Below are 27,757 nucleotides of genomic sequence, written 5' to 3' on the forward strand. Positions count from 1 at the left end.
CTGACTAACTGACTGACTGACTGACTGACTGACTGACTGACTGACTGACTGACTGACTGACTGACTGACTGACTGACTGAACCTTGGTTCAGCTACCTGGCCAAAAGAAAAATAATTACAAAACGAGTTCACACAGTTCACAAGTTCACACAGGAAAAACATTTCCATAACAACTAAATATGCTGTTTTAGCTCCTACTCGTCAGCATTGTCGAGCAAAAAGAATCCCTTAGGTATGTCAGTGCCAAAACATCAATCCATAACTGGTACAAGGCAGTGTTCTGGTAATTGAAAACCGAGGTGCGCTTGATATTTTGGATAGCGAGAGAGAGAAATAAACGTCTATTTTATGACCCCCCAAAAAGGGCCGACAGAACTGTAAATAAATACAGGCGTTGGAAGCAACATTTTGCCCCAAAAATACAAAAAGCGCTCAACCCGAGCCTACAACTTACGGTGACATTCCAAGTTCAACAGCATGGAGAAGGTCCACCATAATTTATTTACCCTTAAGGGTCTTATCTCATGCATTATACGACAGCTGGCATGTGGTGATGATAACTCAGGAAAAAAAGTGACAACAACAATAACCAGAACATTACATAAGTGGAGGAAATAGAAAAACATGACCGATTATAGATATTTGTTGAAACAAAAGCCGAGCGCGTGGAAAAAAGCGGACGGAACACCAATAAGAAAAAGATGAGCCAATGTGTAAAGCAGGGTTAGGACGTTTTGGGGTCCAACAAGAAAAGACTGATAACAGCAGCCGTTTGACCGCATGGGGTAACAAGGGCTTAAAAGAAAAGACAAAAAAACAGAAAATGACAATACCGCAACAGATATAACACCATTATTAAAATGATGAAACAACAGTATAGGAAGGTAGAAAGCAGAGTTGGCGCACAACAAGGTTGGAATGGTCACTGCAGCAGCTGTACGTAATCACAAGAAAAAAAACGGAAGGAAACAACCCATGAGACACCAATAAGGGAAGGGTGTGTCAACACTAAGAAATGCGACCAAACTGTTTTGGCACCCAAAAATGATGAGAATCAGTTCAGCCAATGGGGTAATAGGCAATAAAAAAACAAGGATAACAAGAGATTAACAGACATTCGAGCTATACACTGCCATCTGGATATGATTGTACAACACGCTATTTAGTCATGCGACCTAGTTGTACACGTAGACTGCTAATGATTGTTTGAATATATTTGGGTCACTGTTAAAATACTCTTGATTCAAGCACGTTATTTCACTCCTCTATACCAATAGGAAGAAATGATTTGTTGAATGTCTTGGGGGGACCACTGCAGCGTGGATGTCTGCGGCAGAGTGGTTAGGCGGGATGCCGTGGATTACTCCCTTGACAGTGTTCTCTGAGCAAGCAATGTAGCCACGAGAGGAAAACACTGCGTCTTCCAAGGCGAGGGAGGTTATGTGAGCGTACTTTTGCGCTCTGTCAGGGTTCGGAGATACGCTGAGGTGGTCTCCCCGCGTCTCCTCAAGCGTAAGACCAGAAGCTTGCCGTAGGACGTTCAAGAGGGTAGTCCCCGAGTGATTAGCGACGTTGAGCCCATATCTAGGGCGGATGACAATTTTTATGTCGTCTTTAGGAAGAGGAGCCGGTCGATATTTCGGTATGGTTTTAGGCGGTGGCGGAGTTCCGGACATTGCGCCAGTACGGGACGACACGGCGGAGGGTGACGAGGATACCGATGCCGTACCTTGGTGGGCTGAACGAGTAGCGGTGAGGGTGGCTAGGTGACTTTGTTGGGTGCGACCGATGGCTCAGCGGTAGAAATGTAGCCATCCTGTCGGGTAAGCGTGTTATTGGGGAGAGATGGCTACGCCTTCAACTACGGTGACCATTTCACGGTGGCACCGACACGCTGGGTGGAAACGCCGGCCACGCGTTGCTAAGGAGAAGAGGCGATGGCAGCCACGGCGGCAGCTTCACCAGCAGCCTTAGCCCCCCGCTGTTTCTCCATGCCAGGGAGCGACTCGGCGCCGCCGCAGCCTCGCTAAGGCTTAGCGAGGCGGCTCGGGGGGCGGTCACCAAAAGGGGGCGATATCTTGCAGTCTGATGGTCGTAGGGTCCAGACGTGGGTCCCCAAAAGTGTGGAACACGTTCACGACGCGAACGAGTAAAGAACAAGCATCATTGACAAATAAAACGGCCACTAGTTCGAAAAAAACTACGGAGACATGATGAGGGCGACCAGCTCCGTTCCGGAGGTTTGGGTCGATGAAAACTCCGCGGCGCGTTGATCCTCGCCGGCCGCCGCGAGAACTTCGCTGTTGAATTTCGCTGCATGGAGGTTAGCCTTACACAGCCATCGGACTAATTCGGCGTGTCTGACGCGACACTGGCCTCCTTCGATTTTTGCGACTACAACACCTTCGTTTGGGAAAAGAACTGTATTTTGTTCCTATCAGACAGAACACGTCCGATGGCCGCAATTGTTCCTCATCGTCCTCTTCTACTCCCATTTGCACTAACGTCTTTGTCCTCGAGGCAAGAAAGTTTTAACAACCTTCCGCTGCTGCCCGTAAAAGGAAACTGTGGTGGCGTAAGGGAATTGTCGTAGCATGTTTCGTTACGCTTGTACACCCAGCAGTGGTGCTGCTTCCGGTACGGCTTCTTTCTGGTAATCCTAGACAAACGACGAATTAGCTGAAAGTTCCTGCACCTGTACTTCCAAGGCTGATTGATGTTAGCTGGGGAAGAATTCTGAACTATGGCATCATCTACTCGAGTTCCTTCCATGATCCAGGAGGCTCGGTTCCCATCCCAAAGTGTTACTCCTAACACTATTCATTCCATCGCCCGTTGAGCCGATCTATGTTTTCTTTCAAGTTGTTTAGTAAAGCGCTATGTTTCAGCTCCCTATGTCATCACCGGAAGTATGCACTGGTTGTATGTTTTTTATTCTTTTCAGTGATATATACTTTTTATTATTTGGGAGTGCTTGCCGAGTACTCCCCAGCTCATACTTATTCTATGTCGAATGTCTCCATCATGGTAGAGGTAAGCATTAACCACCTTTCCGAGGTAGTTCCACTCCTGTACTTCTTCTAGTGCTTCGTTTCCTAAGCTGAAGAAGGCGCTTTCGGCATGCTTATTCTAAATTACTTTAGATTTACTCATATTTATTTTTACCTGCACGGCCATGCTTACTGATTGTAGTTCTTGAAGTATTTTTGCAGGAGATCTGGCGTCTCACTCCGCATTACGATGTCGTCTGCAAAACTCCAAATGACTCAAGTATTCTCGCTTTATGCCTAATCCTGTTTTTTCCCAGTCAAGTTTTCTGAATGCCCCCTCCAGACATGGTGTGAACAGTTTTGGCGAGAGGGTGTCTCTCTCCCTTCCCCCATACTGATCGGGAATTTATCGCTTTGATTCTGAGGGGTTATCCTGCCCGTGCGTCTCTTTTATATGACGTCTACAAGTACTATGTAGGTATCTTCGATTCCTTGGTATTTTAATGTTTGTGCGCGACTGCGTTTTCTACTGATTAAACACTTTCTAATAGTATATAAATACCATGTAAAGGGGTTTAGTGTATTCGGCGGATTTTTCTATCACCTGATTGACAACATGGATGTGATCCATGGTGCAGTATCCTTTCCTAAAACCAGTCCGCTCTCTGGGTTATTGGGAATTCAGGTTGTCCCCAATGCGGTTAACTATATCTTTGGTAAATAGCTTGTAAACACCTGAGAGGAGGCTGATGGGTCTGCAGTTTTTACGGTCCTTGGTACCTATCTCCCTTTTTGTAAATCGATCTATTGCCGTTTTTCAAGGCTGTGGGTAGTTTTTGAGTCCTTATGAAATCAGAAAGTAGTGCCGCTAGCTCTTCCAGTACTATATCTCCTGCCGTTTTCCAAAGATCCATGGTTATGCCCTCGTCGCCTGGAGCTTTTCCTCTTCATATGTACTTGAGAGCTTTTCTTACTTCCTCTTTAGTAACTAGTGGGACATCGCAAGTTGAGCTTGTAATCTCAATACTCTGCTCTGATCATGCGTTGCTGGCACCCAGTCGGATGTATAATAGTTCTGCTACCTTTAATGTCTCGCCCGTGTTGTGCGTGACGTTCCCCTGCTGGTCTTTCAGTGAGGATATTCTTTCTTCGCCAAGGTTCCTCTTAGTTTCTTTCGAAGTTTCTCCTATTTACAGCGTTTCCTTGATCCCTGCCAAGATGTATGCATGAATTTGATTTGTTTTTATTCAGTTAATCAATTTAGACAGCTCTGATAACTCAAAGTGATCCACCGCACTTGACACCTTTTTGTTCTTACATGTCGCGATAAGTTTCTTCGTTTTCTTAGTCAGTGTTTCCGTTTATTTCCTACATGCTCTACCATAGCTGCGGCAGACTCTGTGACGGCCCTTGTTAGGTTGACATTTAGCCGGTATACACTGTGCTCGTTCTCGACGTTTAGGAGCGCAAATTTGTTTTGGAGAGTTTTTTTGTAAACTCCTCTGTCATGGCTCTGACTGACTACATGCTGGGTTTGTTACTTTTCACGAGTTTGCTTCTTTGTTTTTTTGACATTCAGGCTTACCTTGCATCCAACCATCCTATCATGGTTGCTCCAAACCTTCGTGGCCACATCCTTGGGGTTTTGTAATAGAGGGATTATTGCGGCCGTTCACGCATACATATCAGAGACCAGACGCACGTCCTGCTAGCCCCATCAAAAGTTTTTAGCCTTTTCTCCCAAAAATGACGTCATAAACTGATTCTTCTTTAGATCTGTTGTATAATTCAGTAACCGTTTCTCCAATTCCTACAGGCTGATTATATAGGGCCATAAGGTGGGCGTTTTTGCCCCCAGAAGCCACATCATTTCTTGGTCAGTCGCCCACGTGGGTATGTGCCAGTAGGAGAGGAACAACAACAATAACAACAACAACTAAATTAGCACAACTACGTCCTGCGCAATAGCTGGGCTGTCAATGAAAATAAAGCCAATTTCGTTTTTTGTTGTACCATTATAGCTTTCCGATGTCCATTCCACATTCTTTCGTGTGTAAAAGAAGGTGTTCATCAATTGTAGGTGATTGGACTCCGCAAATCACAACTGTGTATCTCCTCGACTGTAGCGGCTGTCTATTCGAAAGTTTCCCACTGACCTTTCTCCCATTTCTTGTTTCGCGACTTTTGCGTTAGTCACCCATCACAAGCGTGATCTCTGTTGTTTTCTTCTTCACTGCTGATTCCATGTCCTCGTAGAAAATATCTACGGCTTCATCACCGTAGCTAGTCTTTGGGGCATAGGCTTGTACTATCTTTAACCTCTAACGCTTAGTTAGCTTGATTACAATGGCTGCGACACTTTCGTTAATGCTGAAAAATTCTTCAACGTTGCCTGCTAATTCTTTAGGGATTAAGAATCCCGCTCCGTGTTCTTCTTCTCCTGGAGGCCTCTTTAGCACAAAATATTCCCGATAGTCAGCTCCGTGAAGGCCTGGCCTGTTCTTCATGACCTCCGCTTAACCTTATGAAATCCCTTTCAATGACTGAGAGCACTTCTAGTAGTGCCGCTAAGCCTCCCTTTGCCAGGGTCAAGTTCCAAAGGCCACCTGTCCGGACCCAGAGATTTTTAGCACCATCTGCTTTAGCGCTGGCCTGACCACCACCTTGGCCGGGTGCCCTAAAGCTGCTGAACACTGAAGGCCAGAATTTTCTTTGGCAAGGCCTAGGAGGCGTCGGCCAACTACTACACTGAGGGGGCAAGATCCTTTTATGGTGAGGGGAAGAGCGAGAGAGAGCGGGGTTCCTTAATGTCAACTGGTTAGGTCAGCCCTGCTAGTGACAAGAGCTGTTTGTGTACCACGAGCGACATCTAATTATGATTCCGATCTTGCAGGAGAAGGTAGGCCAAAATTTAAATTGTTGTGCACTTCAAGCAATGCAGGTTCCCCGGCGGTCAAGAGAAGTGCTACTTGCAGTTCTGGCGAGCCGCTGGCTCTGTTCGTTGCTTTCTCGTACAGCGTGAATGCTTACTTGAAGCCGCGCCCTCGTTTACTTGTTTATTTACTTACTGCGCCATGTTTACTTCAATGCTTACTTCAAGACGCTTACCTAAACCCGCATATATTTTCGTAAGCAAGTTCTTAAGGCAGAGCATTTATTCCCACTCAAGGGTAAGTGAAGTACCGGATCTGAGCACGATTTGCAGTGTGTGTTTATGCCTCAATAACAGGAGAAGAAATGTCTTCTATGCTATATTCTACTGTTTGGTGCTCTGCACAAGCACTGTAAAGCGCCAAAACGAATGCACAAGGGACGTGACATGAACCAGCAGACGCTACTTCCAACTGACATTTTACTATCAGGACGACACCTACATACCGAAATACATTTAAAATATCTAACGCCTAATACGTCGTTTCACAGTATGTAAGTTTGCCTCAGCTCATACCCGGCTACATCACGTTTGTAGCGCCCAGCCAAGAAGCCTAGCGTTTCATCGTCAAGGAAATGAAGGCGATAGTCACGCATTCTTCGCAATCACGCTGCATTTCTGCAGCCACAATCACCCGTGGGCGCTGAATAAGGGTCGCCTAGAAGGGAGTACCAACTGACTCGCTCGCATATGTCCTTTTTTTTTTACCCCAGTGCCTGGAGAACAGTGACGGCGAACAGATACCGACACACCAGTGTCTGGTTCAAGAAGTTCAAGGTTGCTAACTGCAGTAAGCACTAACTCAAGCATATTTTGTTGCTCTTTCCCTTTTATTGGGGCCCTGTCGTGCCGCTGTTCCCGTGTTTCCGTTGCAAGCGTAAAAATCTAGGCTGCTTCACTTCGTACGGATGGGCGCCCTGCTTCCAAAGCACAAAAAAAATGATTCCGTACGGCCAGAGATTCAGCGTTCCGTTTGCACCTGCGAGTGCGGTAAATCTTTTTTTCCGAGTTATTACTTTATGTGAGACCTAGGAGTGCACGCACAAAGTAAAACCAGTTGTACCGGCAGTCGCGTATCTCCACTGTGCGTAACAGGTGGCTGGCATCTGCTACCCAGGCTGCAACACGAAAGCCCTCATGGCGTTAGTGCAAAACGTTCTCCTTGGTCTGCTCAACGTAGTAACAGTAGTGGTCTTTTTCGAACTACCGAGTTTGACTCTTTACAACACTGCCATTGTGAACGAAGAGTACGACTACATCATAGGTAAGAACAAAGTTTCAAATTACGCATTGTAACCTTCTCAACGTTTGGAGGGGCAGTAGTTTCTGTGTGCAAGCACTTGTTAGGGCAAAAAGCGGTGCATTCACGGTTGGGGCCTTTCTCGGATCTGTACCTATTAGGGAATAGTTTAATATTCTTAACATTTACAGCAACTGGAATTAGTTTGGAAATAAAAGAAACTCTTCGGACGAAATACACAGAGGACAACCAAACCGCTGTATAGGTAAAACCCTTGTGGTGTCTTTTTCAGAGCCTCAGTTGTCTTCTAATTCGTGCAAAGTTCACGCTGTTTTTCAATCAACATGTAATCAACATCTCCGATTTCATGCTTTAGTGAAAGTACTTTACCTAACTCCTACGCAGTAAAAACTCTGGCTGAAGCCCGGTACCCGAGAGGGAATTCTAAGCAGCAGCTATCTCGCTCGTTCGTCTATAGTCTCTGGCCCTCGCCGTATTGCTTCACGACAGCAAATCGGGGCCTTGCTATTAGCTTCGTCGTTTCCGAAAGAATTGTAAAATAAGCACAAAGCCGAGAAAAATACTGTTCTTTGATTCTTTACCAAAACAAGTGATATAATTCAATCAAAAATACCTATAAGTAAATAGAATTACACAAATAAACGAAATCCAAAAACTCTACTGTGACCACCAAAAAACTAGCACCCCTGCTACTGCCCGCACGTGCTAGCAGTATTGCAAATAAATAAACAAATAAATGAATAAATAAATCATTCGCAGCAGTAGTTATTTTTACTTTCTGCTTTTTACAAATATGTAATAGAGCATAAGCAAAGTTGAACCGAGCTGGGTGCTACATACCTATATAGTTAGCACCAACTAACTGGCTATACGCCTCGGGCTTTGCGATGGCTGCGCCGCCTGACGCCGCTTATCTGCGGCGTTTGCGGAATGAGCGCTGGCTAGCTGATAGGGTCTTGTGCTATGTTTTGCTTCTCTTTCGCTTGTTTTTTCGCTTTCTGCTCCCTAAACACAATGTTATGGTATAGTATATGGGCAAATAGTACGTTTAGGGCACTTAAAAAACAGGCGCAGCTTGGTAGAGCACTCGAACGCCAACAAAAGCTACCCGAGGACGGGGTTCTGCTCGCTTCCTGACCGCTCTTTTGGTCGTCAGCGACAGCACTGTCACCTCCGAACAGGTCAGGTACAAATTAATTCTATTGTCGCCTTGTTTAAACGTGGTACTACCACAGAGAGAGAGCTTGGATTTGTGTTGCAGCGGGTACACCGAATGCGGACTCGTTTCGAATAGAAAAATCTATCTGGGTAATGTGATTATCTCAATACCTTGCAACCACTTGCACCAAAATATTACCCATAGCGCTGTTGTCTATAAATGCTGGCCCACTTACGCCTTGTGGTGGGGAGCACGTAAATGGAAAGGAAACACGGAATAATAAATTGTCTGCACGTCGGGAAGAAACAGAACAGCTCGTACGGGGATGAAAAAATCGAGTGCAGCTTAGTAAATGCCAAACACGGTTGTCCGAACTTACGTCCGGTAGGATTTACCATACATCAACTAGATGCGAAATGCTCTGCTGTTTCGCAGGACCGGGGGGGGGGGGGGGGGGAGGGTGCGAGGAACGCTTAGGTTTCGTTGTGCCGGAAAGCGGAACAGAAGGAAGGAATAAACGTTCTAGTAATCACACACACAATCCTTGCGTTCTATTTTCTTTTGTTTTTCGACTTCAACGCACAGTTGATCACTGGGTTGACGCCTTTTTCAAAGTACAGGGCAGGGATTTCACAATGATTGAAGGTGTCGCTAGAAAGAGTGTGGTATTTGATAAGGTTGTAGTGGCGTCATCACCATCTGCATTAATCACCTGCGCCACTATCCTCATCATCAACTGCTGCCTACAATCATCATCACATTGCCCTGCGCCACTATCCTCATCATCAACTGCTGCCTACAATCATCATCACGGTGCCTGGCCAACGTCGGCAGCCACGCGCCACGAGATAGAGGAGATCGAATTCGACCGAGCGCCTGGGCGGTCGCTTGCCATCGCCGCTCCCACTCCAGTACCGGCCGGGTCTTGCGCACCCCAATAAATGTAGGAGAGTCACATCGCCTCACCGAGTCCACGGCTCCCGCTTTCCTACAAGGTCATCTGAGTTAATATTATGCTAGTTTCTGCATGCTCCCTGTGTCATATGGCAATGTTTCGAAAACGCGTTTAGTCGCGAACGCGACGTGCTTTATAAGCCCGGCGCCGCGCTGGTCGCGGATGATATATGTAGAACATTATGAATATTTGTGAGCGCTCACCTCAGGACAAGAGGACCCAGCATTAAATTCTTTGTCGTGTGCAGCCCCCCCCCCCCCCCCCCGGTATACTTTTGTATTATTTAGAGTACTTCTTTTGCAGAATGTTCGTGAAATTTATGCCACAGTGCTTGCACAAGCTAGTGATCAATATCCCAGGTATTATATCAGCAATCATAACTAGCGTGCTATCGGGTATGAGTGCTCCGCTGGGATATATAACCGCAAAAAACCGGTTTACATCTTGGTGTGCAGGCATATCATGCCAGTCTTAGGAAATGCTGCTTACGGAGACAGTGCTAGCAAATTTCAGGGCAGTGGAAATACAATCAGTTCCATTCGGACGCCGGCGTCGCGACATTGGTTTGTGACACACACCTGGCGCTCATACAGACCGAATGTACCACGCTAAGATCGCGCCAGAAACATTCACCCTCTCGCAAATACACCACAATTGGGAACAGAGCGATTGCTCCACATTAATGTGTGTTTAGAACGCATGGAAATGGTAAATCTCAGCCTCGTACGTCCCCCGAAAGCAGCGGCGACCGTGAGGAGCGGGCCGGCGAATCCTGTGGCTGGTTTGAAACAGTCCGCTAGGGGGATTTTAGTGGCGCCCCTACAGGCAGCGCTCGAGACGTATACTCCAGCTAGCTATGCAGCTAGCGCAAGTGTTTGTCTCGTCTTTGTTCCTTTACGTGTCTTGCACTGCCCCTTACCCACAGATAGACAGAACAAAGAATCCCAGGCCGCCTAAGCACTTATGAATTCGGAATGGAAAACCATCACTGTCGAGCCCACCTGAACGCCTGATTCGTTATGCGTCGGCTAACCTTATCTGAGGTCTCTGCAATATTTCGGCTGGAGACCTTTCGCTTTGCGATCGACACTTGCACTTTGGAATGGTTCTCACCTGTTTCCTACGCGTTGCACCGCTGCTGGTTCATACTGCGCGTAATGGGAGAGTTGGTGACGATGGCGACTTTTGCTACGCGTTCTTGCCGTTCCTTCAATTACGGTACACTTGCGAGGACGAAAACATCTGGCCACCTCGAGTTTAAAAGCTCCACCGTGGAAAACCTCGTGAAGAGGCCTTAAAGACGATATTCTTTCTTGGGCTAGTTGAACCCGCAAATGTCTGTCTGTCTGTCTGACCGACTGACTGACATTTGGTTCAGCTACCTGGCCTAAAAGAAAAATAAATAATTAGGCATGTCAGTGCCAAAACATCAATACATAATTGGTACTAGGCAGTGTTCTTTTAATTGGAAACAGAGGTGCGCTTGATATTTGGAATCGCGAGAGAGAGAAATAAACGTTATTTTACGGCCCCAAAAAGGGGCGACAGAACTGTAAATAAATAAATGGACCTGTAAACAATATGTTGCCCCCCAAAATACAAAAAGCGCTCACACCCGCGCCTACACCTCTTGGCGACGTCCAAGTTCAACAGCATCGAAAGGTTTACCACAATTTATTTACCCTCAGCGGTCTTATGTGAGGCATTATACGACAGCTTGCGTGTGGTGATGATAACTGAGGGAAAAAAACGTGGCAACAATAATAACAAGATTACGTAAGTGTACGAAACGCAAAGAAATGACCGCTTAAACACGTTTGTTGAAACAAAAAACCGAGCGCGCTGAAAAAACAGACGGAACACCAATAAGAAAAAGATGAGCCAATGTATAAAGCAGGGTTAGGAAGTTTTGGGGACTAACAAGAAAAGACTGACAACAGCAGCCGTTTGACCGCATGGGGTGAGAAGGGCTTAAAATAAGAGACATGAACAGAAGAAGACAATACAACAACAGATATAACACCATTAATAAATAGATGAGACAACAGTACGGAAGGTAAACAAGCAGTATTGGCGCACAAGGCTGGAGTCAGCGTATGTAATCACAAGAAAAAACGGAAGTAAACAACACATGAGGCACCAATAAGAGAAGGACGTGTCAACACTAAATAATGAAACGAAACTGTTTTGGCACCCAAAGGGCACCCAAATCAGTTGGCACCCAAATCAGTTCAGCGGATGGGGTACCAGGGAGTAAAGAGCAAGGATAACAAGACATTAGGAAACATTCGAACTAGACACTGTCATCCGGATATGATTGTAATACACGCTATTTAGTCATGCGACTTAGTTGTACACGTATACGTTTAATGATTGTTTGCATTTATTTGGGTCCCGTTAAAACACTGTTGATTCAAGCAAGTTTTTTCACTCCTCTATTTTAATAGGAAGAAATGATTCGTTGAATGCCCTGGTGGAATCATGCAGTCTGTGCTTGCGCATTGAGTTGTGTTGATTGATTGATTATGAGATTCAACGCGCCGACACTACACAGGCGATTAGGTGCGCCGTAGTGGCGGACTAAGGATCAATTTTGACAACCTGGAGATCTTTAACGTGTGTCAAAATTTCGAACACCTGGGAGTTTTCGCTTTTCTCACCCATCAGTAAAGCGGCCGCCGCAGCAGGGAACCCAACCCGCTGACTTGGGCTCACCAGCACGACGCCTTAGCCTCTGAGCCACCGCGGCGACTCATTGAGGTATGTAGGGGGCGTGAAGTGCGCAATGCCGGTAGCAATAATGAGCTGTGTAAGTCGGGGATTGTATAACAGTTTCTACAAACGACAGAGCTGGCAGCCCTTCTCCCTTGGTCAGAGGTGCCGGCTGTCGCACCTCACATTTCCGTACTTGCCGCAGAACGTTCCACACGAGTGGCGGCTCCGGATCGTTTTGTACGCAGGCTTTCACAACTTTCCCAAAGTGGACCGTATTAGCACGCGCTAGCACCCGCGGCAACCGGCTTCACGTAATCGTCGTCTGTGCGCTCACTTCAGGCGCGAACTGTCGTGAACTGGCGAGAAGAACAGCACGCCAGAGATCCCGCCACGAAGGCAATAGCATAGAAGCCGGTTTCATAACCCGAGGTACCCAGGTTAGATTTCGACCACGGGAAGCATTTTCCCCCTCGGTCGTCTTTTTTTGTTTGATGCGGCGGCAGTCTGAATTGTTTTCTGTCACGCCTAAATTTGGGGGGTTATAGCATCGCCTTTTTTCATTCTTTTAATAATTCTTTTATACCTCCGAAACACATGTGTGCATTTTCCTTCCTGTTTCGTAATGAAGTGGTCCGGGAAATCTAGATGGAATGGTTTTTGCACGCTATGGAGCCACAATCTGTTGTATGTTTTTTTTTTCACTTCAAAATTAACCCATTTGGCTGCAACACTTCCGAAAATTTCTATTTGGCCAATTTTCATTATAGCTGTGGCTCACTGGATGCCAACGCAACCTTTTTTTTTTTCTTTCGAAATGGTTCCACATATATCTTATTGCTCCCCAACCCCTGCTAACCCCATTCTCCTAAGGCTTTTCGGGAGGCCAAGGGTTAAATTGCCGGTTTCATGGTGTAAGGTCCCGGGTCCAATTCCTGGGACCTCCCTAACAACATTTTTTTTCTTGAGGCACGCACTCCCAACACCTGCACTCGTACGCATCCTGTCTCCTCGCTGCTAAGCCTCAGACTTTGAGGTTTCTGGGGGCGACGGACCGATAACCCTCCGCCTAAACAGCTCCGCTCTTAATAAACACCAGATTATTACGATAATTTGTAGCCTAGTAACGCCATTTTAGATCCCCTAACTTACACAGGAAAATTTAGAGAAAACTTCGTCTAGTTACTTGTACAAACAGCAGGGCTCAAAATTATTTTAAATCCAAGTTTTTTTCCCTGTTAGAATGAGGAACGGTTATGGGTTCATGCGAGAGATAGAACAATCTCTATACCCGCAATTGTTAGGTCTTCTATAGGTAATGGCAGTAATGACACCATTGCTCTTCTTTGATAAGCTTTCATTTAAAGGGAGCTTTACGTTTGTGTACTAATACAGCGCTAATTGTCCCAAGGACTGTACAAGCTATATCAATCTAGAAATAAGATATAGCAAGTGTGCTTTCGCTTGTGCTTACAGCATTAGCCCGTGCATATATGAATGGTTTGTCACCTCCTCTTGCAGTTGGGGCGGGGTCCGCTGGATGCGTACTGGCCAATCGGCTGACAGCGGACGGCACTGCACGTGTACTGCTCCTCGAAGCCGGTGGCCTTGAGGACGCGGCAGCGCAGGTGCCCTTCTTTGCGCCGCTGCTGTTGCGCACGGAATTGGACTGGGACTACAGAACAGAGCCGCAACAGCACGCAAGTTTTGCCTACGACAATCAGGTCAGCTGTCAGTACACGTTGCGCGCGTTTTATTTGGGAAATATTGCCTTCAATGGCGAAAGCATTAAACGCGCTCAAGTAAGTTGTAAGCATCAAAATATTTCGTACTCAGAGTAGATACATCAATGTGTTGGGCATGTTCTAAGTGTTTTTAGTGATTTAGCTGCTTGCTAATCTTCTCGTATTGCGTCCTACACAACGAAGAGGCTCGATAGCTGCATGGATCCCACGTGCGCACTTCCTTGAGCGCGACGCCCTCCAGTATGTATTCCCGGCGTCTTAGTTCTTAATTTCGCGGCGATCAAATTTCCTCGCAATCTTCAACTGCAATTGATTTCTCGCTTTAACATTTAGGCGAACGAGTCATTATAAGTGTCCCGTCACAGAACTTTCCTGGCCCACAGGCAATGCAGTACAAGCCTCAGGCAGCCCAACGTCCGTCCTCCTAGAACTTACTACGACTATTACAAAACACAGTCCCCGGAATACGGCCGAAGCCCACCCCGAGCTATCAATCGTCTGCTGTCTGCCGGGCAATCTCATTAATGCCCGGTTGAAGCCCACCCAACCCGTTGACATTCCACTAATGCACATAAATAGCTCGGAACCCGTGGATACACCCACTTGAATCTTGGCTGAAAACAAAACTACATATAACAAGTGATTAGAAGACATCAAAGATGGTGGTGGCGCGTAGAGTTGTGCGCTAGCACCCACAAGTCCATACGACGATGAAGCTCTGTGTTGTGCAGATTGCCTGCTCCAGTGTGTTCAATGACCATCCTGTAAATGCAGCCCATCACTTTCAGCCCCGATTTCTCTAAATTATCCTTCCGCCACGTACCATCGGGATATATTGAAACGCGAACAACAGTGCGCGTGGTTTTCAGTACATGCTGCGCTCAATGGCGACGAGCAGTGTATGCACAGCAGCCATAGGGTTGGGAAAGCACCCTGTGCTAACTTATTCTTTCTGCGCAGGCGCAGCCCCTTGCTTACAATGCGGATCTTATACTAAAAACCACGTGCACCTTTGTTCGTGCTCCAATTTACCACGTTAGTAGAATGTTGGGTAGGTTGCGTGTCATCATCCCAAACTTGGCTTCTCGCTTACCACCTTCTCGGCGCAGACGCACTTTCCGACGTTACCCCGCCTGTATATGACAGTCCAAGCTCCACCGCGATCATCATTCAATGATGTCGCCCGCGCCGTATCCCCAGCAGCCCGTGAGCAGCTCATCAAGAGCAGCCGAAGCCAGACCAGATATGAGCAGTCGATGACGTCGTTTTCTAGCTCTCCGGTTCGACTTATTTCCAAGCGCCCACCCCGTTTGTCGTTGCCGTTCGGGCATCGTTGCGGCACAGCTGTCACAGCCGCCGTGCCCGCTCGCGCGATCAAGGAGGTTCCCTCTGCCCGCTTTTTTCCTCTATCAAGGCATGTCACCACTTCTTGTAATTTCTTTGAACAGCTGGAGGCCACAATTCTCGAATCTAGTTTTAAAACTCATCATGGTCGCGAGGTTCGAGTGTCCCACCTTACCTATTAGTTTGAGTCAGCGTCGTTTGGCATCAATGAAAGTTATGGGAAACTGACGTGTCTTCCCTTGGATTAAAATATCGGCTTTCGCCTTCTTCTCCCCCTTCTCGTTCTTATTCACATGCTGGAATTCTGGACTTTTCAGGATAGTGTTATGCCTGTTCATTTATTTCCCTCGTTAATCTTCTCGCATTAGTTGGCGACACTCAGTAGCCGGTTTTAGTTGTGTGCTAGCCCCGCGTTGCTTAGCACAGTGGCTTCAGTGAATTAAATCTGGCCAGCAAGTCTGGAGATTATGTTCCGGATAGAAAGCTGCGGTACCATCGTAAGCTTTAATACTGTCACCTTGTAATCCACTTCAACACGCGAACGTGTGTGATTGCTTTGCTCTCCCCTTCCTTTTTGTTGTTCAGTTTTCTAATATTCATTTCTGATGCCCCGATGTTCCCCGAGCCCGTCATGTTCCGACCAGATGTGTACCTCCAGGTGCGGGTTATGTGCCAGGTCCTGTTTCTGTTACCTTTCTTTTCATGGCCTGTTTGCTCACTCGTTTTTTCTCTTGCTGCTATTTGTATAGGAATGTACGCTCGTTTCCTGTCGAAACTTCCTGTCTGACTGCCTTTGTGCGCGCTTCCATTTCTTCCACCGACCACCAGCCAAGTATACAGTAAAAGCTGGCTAATTTGAACTCGGTTAATTCGAACTTCCGGTTAATTCGAACTGACTCCCTGGTCCCGGCACAGCTTTGTATATTTCAATGAGGGAAAACTCTCGATAATTCGAACGCATATGGCAGCGAGCTTGGCTTGCTACTCCACATGAACTTGAGATGTGCGAAAGTGAAAGGAAACGAGACACAAAAACTCGTAGACACTACAAAAGCAAATAAGCACGCAAACTGACAAACGCAAGATCAGGCACACAGCGCACAAACAGAAGTGAAGTTAAGGCAAGCATTCACAGAGTTTCGTTCAGGCCGTAGTCACGGTGAAATGACACCAAAGCCCGTGTACTCCGTGTTACCGCGGCAGTTGCGTGCCATGGACCAATCGCGTCGCAAAGCTTCAATGGTGAATCAGCACGCAGTCCCAAAATTGTCTTCAAGGTTAGCCGCGGGTTGTCATAACAGAAACACACACGCAGTACATGTTTTAGGTCCTCACGAACACTGCATACTTGACAGTGAGGGGAGGCAACTCGGCGCGTCTTGTGCAAGTAGTGGCTCTTAAAAGCGACGTTGAGGCGAATGCTGTGAACGACTGCTTCGTCGCGCTTTCCCAGGCCACAAAGCATCCTAAAAGTGCCGGTGGGGTCAATTCTGTATAATGGCTGATAATTTTTTGTTCCGTCCGTCCATATGAAGAGTTGTGATTGCCGCGCAACGGAGTACGGAAGTGTCGCAGCGTCACGTCGAGAGAAAGGAATCGGGATGATGACGCTAGATTGGGTGTGGGCCGCGCAAGCTGTTTCTTCGGCCACCACATTCCCATTCACCCCACACTGTCCAGGTATCCACTGTGACACTACCTCGTGAAGCATGCTGGCAGCCTGTGTATGCAGGGTGTGTATTTCGTAAGCCAGTTGTTCGCGCGGGAATGATGGTAGTTGCTGAAGCGCCGCCCGTAAATCTGTGAAAATCACCCACACAGAAGCTTCTTGCCCAAGAATGTACTGCAAAGCGGAGTGCAAGGCAGCAAGTTCTGAGGTCGTCGACGTTGTTTTGTGGCTTAACCTGGCCGCAGTTGTGGTCCGCGTAGATGGAACCACGATTCCGACACCAGATGTTGTGGCCATCACCGATCCATCAGTGTAGATATGCTTGTGGTTAGGGTAGCAATTTCACATTTGCTCTAGAGTGAAGTACTTTGGGGCTGGAATGGGCAACCTTGATTTACTGCTGATGCCCGGTATTGTGGTGACGATTCGCCAGGGGGAGCACAACCAGGGCGGGAGATGAAGCGGCGCAGGACACTTCTGACACAAGGGTGGTAGAGTGTCTCGTACCTCTAAGGCAGAGCTAGAACTCAACGGATTTCCATGGGCCCTAGTCGCCAGCCGCAGATGTAGGCGAAGCTGCTTCTCTTTCACCAGTACACTGGGTAAGAAGCCCCTAGACTCTCGTATGGTCCCCAGCGTAGAAGTCGTCTTCGGAAGACCCAGACAAAACCGCAGAGCTCGGGCCTGCATACTTTTTAACAGCCTTGTGTTGGTCCTAGAAAGAGGGCCGAGTACTGGGGAGCTGTATCGGAGCAGTCCTTCGCAGAGTGCTGTGTAGAGACGTAGGAGGGGCCCAACAGAACAGCCTCCTAAGCCGCTGGTCAGCATGCGTAACACCTGAGCAAAGGAGCCCAGTTTCTCCTTCAGGAGACGAACGTGAGGGGATGAGTTTGGCCATGAAAGAAGAGATCGTTCAGCGTGGGGCATCGGAACAGGGCAAATGTCGAAAGGGTTTATGAGTACAGAGATTTCAGGGCGGGGCTTCGTATGCGGGGGCAATTAAGACGGGGCTTTGAAATTGCAAGCTTTCGTGCACAATCTTTTTGCCCTCGACGTTCCGGCTTACGGCTCGTTGCTAGGAGTACCACACCCTAGCTGGGCAGATGAAGAAATAATGATAGAGTTTACGTGCTGTTGAAATCGATAGAACTGGTATTGTATAATCTGGTCGTAGCGTAGAGTTTGAGAAAAATGTCTCGTTGAGACAAAAAGACACTTCATTGTTTACTCACCACCCCGAACACGCAAAAACATCAGACACGGGTGCGGCAATAACATTTCTTCGGTTGAACATAAGTACGGAAACAGCCTGCGGGGATGAATACATTACCCGTTTGTCAGGAATAATGCAGTAATTTTTATGAGGCGGGAGGGTGAGGCCAAGGGTTTGCTCTTCGTTCTAGGCATTGTAGGAAACTTTAATGAATATGCTGAGGGCACCCTGTATAAATAAACTTAAAGCCGTTCCACTCAATGTGAAAGCTGTCGGAAGGGCAGAGCAGTGATTCGCTATAATGGGCTGTACCGCCGTTATCCGCTTACTGCTAACACCCCATGCAACTCAAATTCCCCGCCTTCGCAGTGCTCGCGCGTCCCCTGCCCGAAACTGCGGCCGCAGGACTTCTGTTCTCTTTGCGCTTTTCTCCCCGCACGTGCCGGCGTTGCAGTGCCTCATTTTGCGTTCACTATCGTAAAAACCAACCCAATGCCCGTCCTTAACTAAAGGAACACGGCCTTCCGGTTAATTACGTATATTTTTCCTCAAATGTACTTATAGTTTTCTTTGCGCTAAAAAACGGAAAATGTATGACAAGCGCCAGCGTTTCACGAGTTACGAACGCTTATGACCATACAAACCGCTTGGATTTCGAAGCCTCTGGGGGACGCCTCGAGCAACAGAGCTACCCCGGGACGCCGCCTTGGTGCTCTCTATACTTGGGTCGAACGAGTGAGCTAGGGCGACAAGGCGAGCGCCTAAAGTGCTCTGCACTTAACAAAACATAGCGGCGCCGCCAACCTTTATGATGGGGCGCAGGTGATGCCGTGCCACCTGGCCGCATCCTGGTCTGTCGTTCAGTGCGAAAAAGCTGTTTGCTGGTGTGCCACTATCCAAGCTGCCGGCAGGCGGCTCGACAAGAAGGCACTGGGCCCTGGGTACATTTACTCACTACCAAATCTCTTTTAAATCCTAACAAGGGACAGTCTATGCGGGTTTCGGAAAGGCAAAAAGATGTGGTGCCGCGGATACGTCCCATTTCTCGATGATCAGTTCGCACATGTCAGCGTTTTCACCTCTTTTTAATTAAGACACCTGAAATCAAGACACCAAAATCAAACCTGTCACTGTTTGAGCACATCTAGGGTCCAGTGGTATAAACCTAGAGAACGGTTCATTGATGCCGGATATCAAGTAGGTGAGCTACAAAACACGGTAGTGTGCACAGCATCACTTAGCTGGGCATTTGGTGGGGGATCACACGTATAGTGTAAAACGGGGATGTGCATACCAATAGAGGGGCGTTTGGAACATCGAAGTGCACAAAGGTAAGCGCTTTTGTTTTTTTTTTATCGGAGCCCTTTTCCTTACGAAGCCCGCGCTTTTCGTATTGCAGGTACCATTGGCGGCACACTGCCATCAGTGGTCGCCACTACGATCAGTGGTAGTCAGAGTAATCTCCATCATCTTCATCATCATCGTCATCATCGTCGTCATCGTAGTCGTCATCGTCATATCTTCTCGTGTTATCGTAATGCCCGACTGTCCTAATAAACAGTCGTCCCAACTCTCTTCTCTGATATGGTTTTAAAAGTAATGAAATTGTGTATAGTTCTTTTCGTACCTGCCATCGGCGGTACGCACGAGACTGATACATTGTTCGTAGCGGATATCGTATAATCAACAACGAGCATGCCGAAGCCGTTGTGAGGGAAGTGTTTGGTGACTGCTGGTCGAAAGAATTATTGCCGAGGCGGACTTACGGGAGAGAACAGCATTCAGTACTGCCCTCTTGCACTGCTTGCATGTGCTTGGGGTCAAAGAAAAGCAGGAAGGCGTCAGAACTGTCAAAAACCCCAAGAGAACATGAGTCTCTTCTCTTTTCATTTGCCTTGAAGGCAAAAGCCCGCCGAGTATTAAAAACACACTTGCTGCTACATAGTGTGTGCATTCCTTTCTTCCCTTTCGTATGTGTGCGTTTTAATGCGAAATACGTCGACAGACAGACTAACCGTTATGCTCTTGGACGCTTCTCCGCAGTCAGAGCTCTCCTATGCGTGCATGTGCTCTACTCGTGTGCGGTCACTTTCACCTGCCACGGGGCAAGCATCTCGTGCACGCGCTATTCGCCTTGCAAAGTCAGCTTTTATTGCCTCACCCGACAAAGAAAGCATCACAGAAAGAAAGCCTACAATTTTTCGGATCGTTTAGGGAATGGTTCGAAGGTCAGCAAATAATAAGCGAATGCTGCGATGTTCAACAAGATGGGGACGGCGTTTGGACAGAACATTATTCAGGCGCATGATTTCTTCCGTTTGCAGGTTAATCTGTATCCCAGAGGCAAAGTGTTGGGCGGTTCGAGCTCCATCAATTTCCAGATATACGCACGTGGAAACCAACGAGACTACGACGGCTGGGTGTCAAAGTACAATGCCACTGGATGGTCGTACGAAGAAGTGTTGCCAGATTTCATCAGTATCGAGACGTCCTATCTTCGAATCAACAACGGTGAGAGAAAATGGCTCAGATTCAACTTTTTTGAACTTAACGATGAACCAACACCAAATGCCTAACCAGGAACACAGTGTTTCGGCAAACTTACCATCTGCTTGAGATTTTGCAGTCTTTCGTCTAGCTATATATGCCGGTTCATTGGATTCATATTTTCGCTTGTGATGAAGGGCACGGTCAGGCTGTACGGCTGGCGCGCATTCAATGGCGAGACTGAGGGACAAGGCGTCGGCGAAGCGGCCGTTAAGCCCTCGTCTATTGAAGTGGTTCACTCACGCTGCGCACAGAGGCGGTCCAGCCGGTGTTCAGCAACCAATAGCAGGCAAAGCAGCCATCTCATCTTAAATTAGCCACATGGCAACTCAGACGCAAGGCTCCAAAACAACAAAGAGAAAAGAAAGGCGCTACTGGCACGCCCGCTGCTCAAGGTCACTTGCGGCGCGATGAGTGGCCTTGAAAGGAGTAGTGTAGAACAGCCCTGCCTCTAGTTAACTTTCCCCCTAAGCGCGACATAGAAGACAGTTCACTACGACTTAACCGAAGTGAAACGCGCTATTGGGCGTGGGCGTTATAACTCCCAATGCTACGTTGTATTGCTACTCAGCGCAGAATACATGAGCAATGGTCACTTTTAGCTTTTTATCTTTGTGGTGAAATTATGCAGGATTTCATGGCGACAGCGGCGAAGTGCCGGTCAGTTTTCCAACGTACCGCACTAAGGCCAGTGACCTCTTTTTGGAAGCTGGCCGGGAACTTGGTTATGGCAACAACGACTACAATGGCCCCAACCAAACAAGTGAGATGTCCTGACTACTTTCCTTCTTCACCAATCGCAGAAACCCAATACTTCACGTCTTCGCCACCAGAAAAAAAAGTCTATCAGAATTTGTTGCAGATACGAAATCAAAGAGCACAGCGCATTAGATTAAACTCTATATAACGTTTTGAAACAACCTTTCCATTTGAATCGTTCTCAAAGCTGTGTTCATAGATAAATTTACAGGGCGTAGTTTGCTACGAATATTTCGTAACCCGCCGCAGTGGCTCAGTGGCTAAGGCGTTGCGCTGCTCAGCACAAGGTCGCGGGTTCGATTCCCGGCCGCGGCGGCCGCTTTTCTGATGGAGGCGAAAAGCAAAAATGCCTGTGTGTACGAGATTTCGGCGCACGTTAAAGATCCCCAGGTAGTCAAAATTAATCCGGAGCCCTCCACTACGGCGCCTCATCGCCTGCGTTGCGTCGGCCCGTTAAACCCTACAATCAGTCAAAACAATCAACGAATGTTTATAAACAATGAATGTACCCCTCAAAACAAGTGACCCGTTACATCTTTATGTAACAGAGCTAAAACTTCAATATAACAAGAACTATCACCCGGACGTCATAGAGAACACAGCCGCAGTATGTGTCTTAGTGAAAAAATATCTTACAAATATCTGCTCCATTTGAACTCCGGTTCTGCGGGAGAAACTTCTTTGCAGCTTTACGCATAGTGCTCGAAACTTAAGAACCGTTTCAATTGCCCTTTCGGCACTGGTCTTTTTGAATTGTTTATTCTTGGAAACAATTGTTACAATTGTAGTGTTTTTAACAGTAACAGATGTATAACGAACGAAGCAAAGTAAAACCTACAGCAACTACAGAAGCTTTCATACCAGCGCGGCAAACTATTTTCTCCTTTGCTGTTCAGTGAAGGTGTCATTCCTTTTTCAAGCCATTAATTGTTGCATTTATGTTTTACATCAGGTTTTTCTCGAATGCAAAGCAACGTAAAAAATGGCGAGCGCTGGAGTTCCAGCAAATCGTTTATTCCCAGCGACGTCCGACGCAGAAAAAACCTTGATGTGGCTCTTTACGCTTTCGTCACAAAAGTACGTACAGTTCGGCTCCCTGCCAACGCAATTTTACTGCTCAATAAAACTTGTTCCGGGAATAGTTGGTTGACTGGGCTAAAAGATTACGTTATCTTTCAACAAACAGAACGCCGGTGAGGTGGGAGAGACGGTTGCCTCTTTGATTTAATTTCTGAACCATATCTTTTTTAGCGGTTGGTCACATTTGCAGTACACGTAAAGCCCACGTAAATGTTCTTCTATTGCTTGACGACTCCGAAGGACGACCGTTTTTTAGGCTACTAAAACGCAAAACTTTTGTCTGTATGCCTGCCTACCTATCCTTTTATTCATAAGCCGTCCAAAAGTTTAAAAATTCTTCAACGAAGCATTTATATATGCAACGCATTTACTAACTACTGAATGTGGCGGCAGTGTTTATGCTTGTGTACATTGTTGACCAAAAAGAAAACATAAGGCACATTTGAGGCAAGATAATAAAATATATGTAACACTCCCATTGTTGTTTTAAAAAAATACATGGCTGATCGATTTTCTCGATAAAATAAAAATTAAGCCTTGAACAGCATGTTTTACCTCAAAACACAAAAAGCGTTCGCGGCGCTCACTCGTAGCACTGTTACACGTCAAAAAGTAACAAAAGGTTCCCCTTGGTTGAGCGATCAGTGGAGCGCGGGAAAATTAAGCAGCTTGAGCAAACCTCTACTCTTTTTATCCTGGGCTAGCAAGACGGCAAGGAAAGAGCGTTAGAGGTGGGCGGAATAGAGACAGAAGGAAGGAAATTTACGAGCAGTTGGGGCAGAAAACGATCGTATTTCAACGACATCTGCAGAGTAGTGAGCAGATCGCGGCCAATGTATCATGCTCTCGTGCTTTATTGTTCTTATAACGTCCCGTCTGACCGGCGTATGCACTCGACCAAGGTAGTCGAATCTTGTGTACCTGTCGGATTCAACTTTTCACAAGTAGCCTAGCGTTACTCATTTTGCATACATGATTCTGGACACCAGAAATGAGTGCACCAACGGCAGCAATATTTGCCGGAAGGAAAACACAGGTTCCATGCATTTTTAAGCAATACTTTTATGTCTATAATCGGATAATTTATGGCGATGTGCGATGTGTGAAAGCAATGGGCAAAAGCAAAGTCAAAAATACCAAGCTGATCGCCGAAGTAAACGCATATCGCCGTTCGGTTCTGTGCGGGAACTCTCCCTTAAAAAGTGAGAATAAAGAAATCGACAGCAAAAGCAAATATATATTGTCAAAGCAAACGCATATCTTCGCTCGCGTCCGAGCGCAAACTCTCAACTATAAAGGAGAGTAAAAGAGCCCAGTGGGAATTAAAAGTGCAACAATGAAAGAAAACCCATATCACCAAAACAAAACTATATCTCTGCTCGAGTAGGAACAATGTGTAATGCATGACGCAGTGCGTCGAATGTGTGCGCCCGATAAAGCGACCAACCGCATGAGTGTGCATATGTGTCTTACGTAGGGAGGACCACCATGAACGGTAAAAGAAAATTAAATGTCCTTGTTATTTTCAATTAAACTGGGTTTCACCTTTATGTCGTGTGCTAAAAAACTACGCTGGTCGCCCAGGTTTCGCAGGTCCTACAAAGGAAAGTAATTTCTTGCTTCCCCATGTGGTGGAAAATATTGTGCACATCAGGCACCAATTTAGGGCTTCCTGTCAGTTGCGAAAAGTTTTCTCTTTGCTCTCATCTAACGCCGTTTACATCCTGTAGCGCGGGCTTGTATACCTGTGCAGGTAGAGAGGCTGGTTTCTCGGTCGTTCGCAGGAGATGAAAGGCGACGGGAAGAACGAAAGGGCCAGTCTGTCGCAATCAAGATGGACAGGGGTGGTTCCGGGCGTTCACGATATTCTCCACTACATTAATAAAATTGTTTAAAGGCATGGCTTCCGCCTTGTCTTTGCAGAGCTAACAAAGCTGCCTGACCTGTGCCCAGGCATTTGCGGCGCAGTACGGTCCATACGCAAAGCAGAACCCTTGTGAAATGCGGCACTTGGCGGGGCTTGCAGTGGTGATACCTCGACTACGTCGTATTACAACCTTCGGAAGAAGCCTTCAGTCAAATGCATGTGTTTTCTAACAGTGCTTGGCAGACTCGATCGTTAGTTGAGGCGGACAACGACGTCACGGTGCCATCGCGCCCGTCCCACCAGTACTTGCCATGGGCGAATCGCGTCACCTTACCAGAAAAAAGTAACTAACGTGTACTCCAAACCATTAAAAATAATTTCTAGACTGTTAGAAAACAAACCGTAATGCGTCTTATTAGGTTTGTAACCAGAAGCAGTACCACGAAAAAGTGTTAGGAAAAATATCCTCAAATCCCTCGCATCCCACAATCTTCAACTTGCGACAATAAATTCTTCCATGCGGTCAAGCGCTGGCCGCGTGTGTCCGTCCAAACACGGATAGAGTTATATTCTTTTGATACGTTTTCTACCCTCTCCCCCCCCCCCCCCCATTCCCATCCTCCCGTTCCCACATCTCAAGCCTCACAAGGCTGGATGCACACTTCAGTTTTATGCGGAAGCAACAACGGTCCACTGAGCGCAAATGTTGACGTTGGCGGCACTGTTTGCCTCGGAGTCTGTTCCGGCAAAACGGTTCTCAGGCCTCGTGTCTTTAAAGCATTCCACAGCTAGATGGGTTTCTTAACTGGCGATTTAAGTCCACAGTATGGAAAGGTGGCTGGCCCATGCATACACCGCAAATGAAGTAAGCGGAGCCACGTCGCCTGGCAAGCGAAAAGACGCACAGCAATATTTGCAATCGTCGATTCTTCTAATACATGGACGCCAGAACGGGCAACGGCACAACGCGCAGGAGACGATACAGGGTAGCTTAAGCATAATGTGGATGCTTAATGGGGTGCAAATTGCCTTTTGCAGCAAAAAATGAGGGAAGCTCACACTAACGCGTAAGACCTTACCCGGCCACCACGAAGGTTTAACTCCCTGATTGCAGCCGATTTACTTATTGTTCGTGGCCGCAGCGACCTTAACTCCCTCATTGTTGCTGAAGTGTGACCTTCCTTAATTTTTACCGAAGCGGTAATTATTGGAAATCACCTTGGAGGGGCGCACGCTATGACGTGTCTCTCTCATCCCGAACCAGTGTTTTCACGATTACGGCGAACGCTGGAGATTTTCTCGGCTAATCTTGGCCAACCTCCCTAAGCGTGTATGCTTGGCTAGACAAACGTGCGCCGGGGACGTTGGGCGGTTGTCTGCGACCTGCTGCTCCACTGGCTTCCGGGCCACAGTGGCATCCGGGACAACGAGCGCCCCGACGCCCGAGCCAGGGAGGCCCACTAGGAGGGCACCCCAGTTTCCAAAGACGTCACCGCCTTCGACGAGGCCCGCACCGCCCTGGCCCGCATGGTGTAGACGATGCACCCCGACCCTCGCGCTGTGAGTGGCGTGGCGCCACAGCCACTGCCTGCATGCATCAGCAGGAAAGCCCGCTGCCAGCTTCTCCGCATGCGGCTCGACTGCTGCAATGTGGCCACGGAGCAAGAATAAGATAGGAGGGCAAACGAAGCTTCCTAGCGCGGCCAGATAATGTCACAACTTGCTAGTCAGACGTTAGGCTAGTGGCATCATCCGCGGGCGAAGAAACTGCGTGGCTACCGCAATCGGCATTGCACTGCACAGCCACGGAATGAATTGCGGCCGCTATCAGTTCGTCCATCAGGTGCCGCTACGTTCTCCTTCGCCGTCGCAGCTACGTAGCTTGGCAGTCTGCCTTGGGTTCATTGTGACATTATCTGGCCGCTCGCCCGCGCTTGCCGCTATGGGCTGTTTCGCCTCCTATATATTCTTGCTCCGTGAATGTGGCGGAGCACCTGCACCGACATGGGCGTAGGACTCCCCTACATGTGTGGACTGCCCGGAACCAGAGACGCAGGAGCACCTACCCTGCTTTTGCACCCCCCCCCCCCCCCCAGGCGGGCCCGAGAGCAGAGCTCCACCGAGTGCTCCAGCGTCGAGGCCTTCCCAGCGCTGGCATGGAGAACCTTCTCTTCCCGAAGGGGCCGGCGGCAACCCAACAGGAAGTCTTCTTCACCCATTTCTTTGCGCCATTACCTGCAGACGACCGGGCACAGGTAGCGGCTGTAAACCGGAGTACAGTGCCCAGACTGATGTGCCCGGACAGACAGCTCTCTATACCTCTCTCTCTGTATATATATATATATATATATCTTCCTGTGTGTCTCTGTCGCTGTCCAATTAATCCTGTCACTCGCCCTCTACTTTCCTTCCCCTGCACTGGGTTGTGTACAGCACTGTTGTAACAGCGTTCCTGGAACTAGTTCCTTTTTGGAGGAACAAAGGAACGTCAACATTCAATTAAGGGTTGGTGTAACTGTAACGGTAACTCGTTAGGTTTTTGAATGAATGACAGGAACGTCGTTCCTTCTCCAAACGTTATATCGCTGGAATTGGCTGTTTTTGATGCTAGAGCTCGAGCAAAAAAATCCACACGTCGCTACTGTGTTTCTCTTCCTATCATCTGGGTAATTACCCCGCCCTTCAGCGGAGCGTGCTTCCTCGGGGGTCAAAGGTAGAAGAATAACCACGCAGCGGGCCTAAAGTTGTGCTTACTTTCATGCCGGTTGAGCTTACGCGGCGTTTGGCGGGTGAATAGCGCAGCCGCGAGAATTTTTTTCGCCTTTCATCGTTTGTCTGGAGATGCCAGGATGCTCGTCTGGCCGATAGAATCGTTCCCTGCAGGAGAAAGGTTTCTAAGTTCGAGCGCCGCAGCAGGTACCTTGTGAAACCACCGTATATTGTCAGGGGTAATTACCGCATTAGTGCACGCGAGGCGCGGGTGCGTTGTTGTCGAGGGAGTTGATCTCGGTACGCCATTCGAAGGGTATCCAGGATGGCAGGGTAACCCGGTCACCGGGAATTGTTCGAGATTGCAAGTTTTGGAAACCTCAAAGAAAAGCGCGAACTTGTCGTCGCCAGTTGCTTAATCTCAAGGTTTAAGCTATCATAGATCCGAGACAGTTCTTAGCGAGACAAGGCGATCAACGACATAAACACAGAGCTGGCTGCAGTGACCGAGCCATCCAGCGCAGACTTTACCACCTCGACTGCGCCCGAGGATTTTTTTTTCCTTTGGGCAGCAAACCCTTCCAGCCGAGGTACAGGATGAGCTGTCGTGGTACCTGCCGGTATCACTTTGCTACCCGCTGTCTCAGACGAAGGACTTCGAGGAACTGAAGTAACTTGTAGTCAAGTACAGTACGTCAGTACCCTCAAGCGATTCCGTTGAACGGCTCTTCAACATTTCCAACGAAGTGTTGTCGAAAAAATGGGTTCGTGTGCCCGACTCCAACATCGAGATACAACTCTTGCTGAGTTCAAAC

General features: G+C 47.6%; 1 protein-coding gene across 1 annotated transcript in view; it reads left to right on the forward strand.

The window, feature by feature from the left end:
- The first annotated feature begins 7,000 nt into the window (after nt 1-7,000).
- LOC144145075 (4-pyridoxate dehydrogenase-like) overlaps nt 7,001-27,757 on the forward strand; it is a 50,208-nt gene continuing 29,451 nt past the window's right edge. The window contains exons 1-5 of the mRNA XM_077676566.1: nt 7,001-7,186; nt 13,531-13,733; nt 20,305-20,491; nt 21,159-21,290; nt 22,239-22,363. Of these exons, the coding sequence (XP_077532692.1) occupies nt 7,060-7,186; nt 13,531-13,733; nt 20,305-20,491; nt 21,159-21,290; nt 22,239-22,363 (774 nt within the window). The 5' untranslated portion in view covers nt 7,001-7,059. The remainder of the gene's footprint in view (nt 7,187-13,530; nt 13,734-20,304; nt 20,492-21,158; nt 21,291-22,238; nt 22,364-27,757) is intronic.

The sequence above is a fragment of the Haemaphysalis longicornis genome, unplaced genomic scaffold, assembly GCF_048455015.1.
Source record: "Haemaphysalis longicornis isolate Haplotype H1 unplaced genomic scaffold, Haemaphysalis longicornis Haplotype H1 scaffold_7, whole genome shotgun sequence".
NCBI classification, from domain to species: domain Eukaryota; kingdom Metazoa; phylum Arthropoda; class Arachnida; order Ixodida; family Ixodidae; genus Haemaphysalis; species Haemaphysalis longicornis.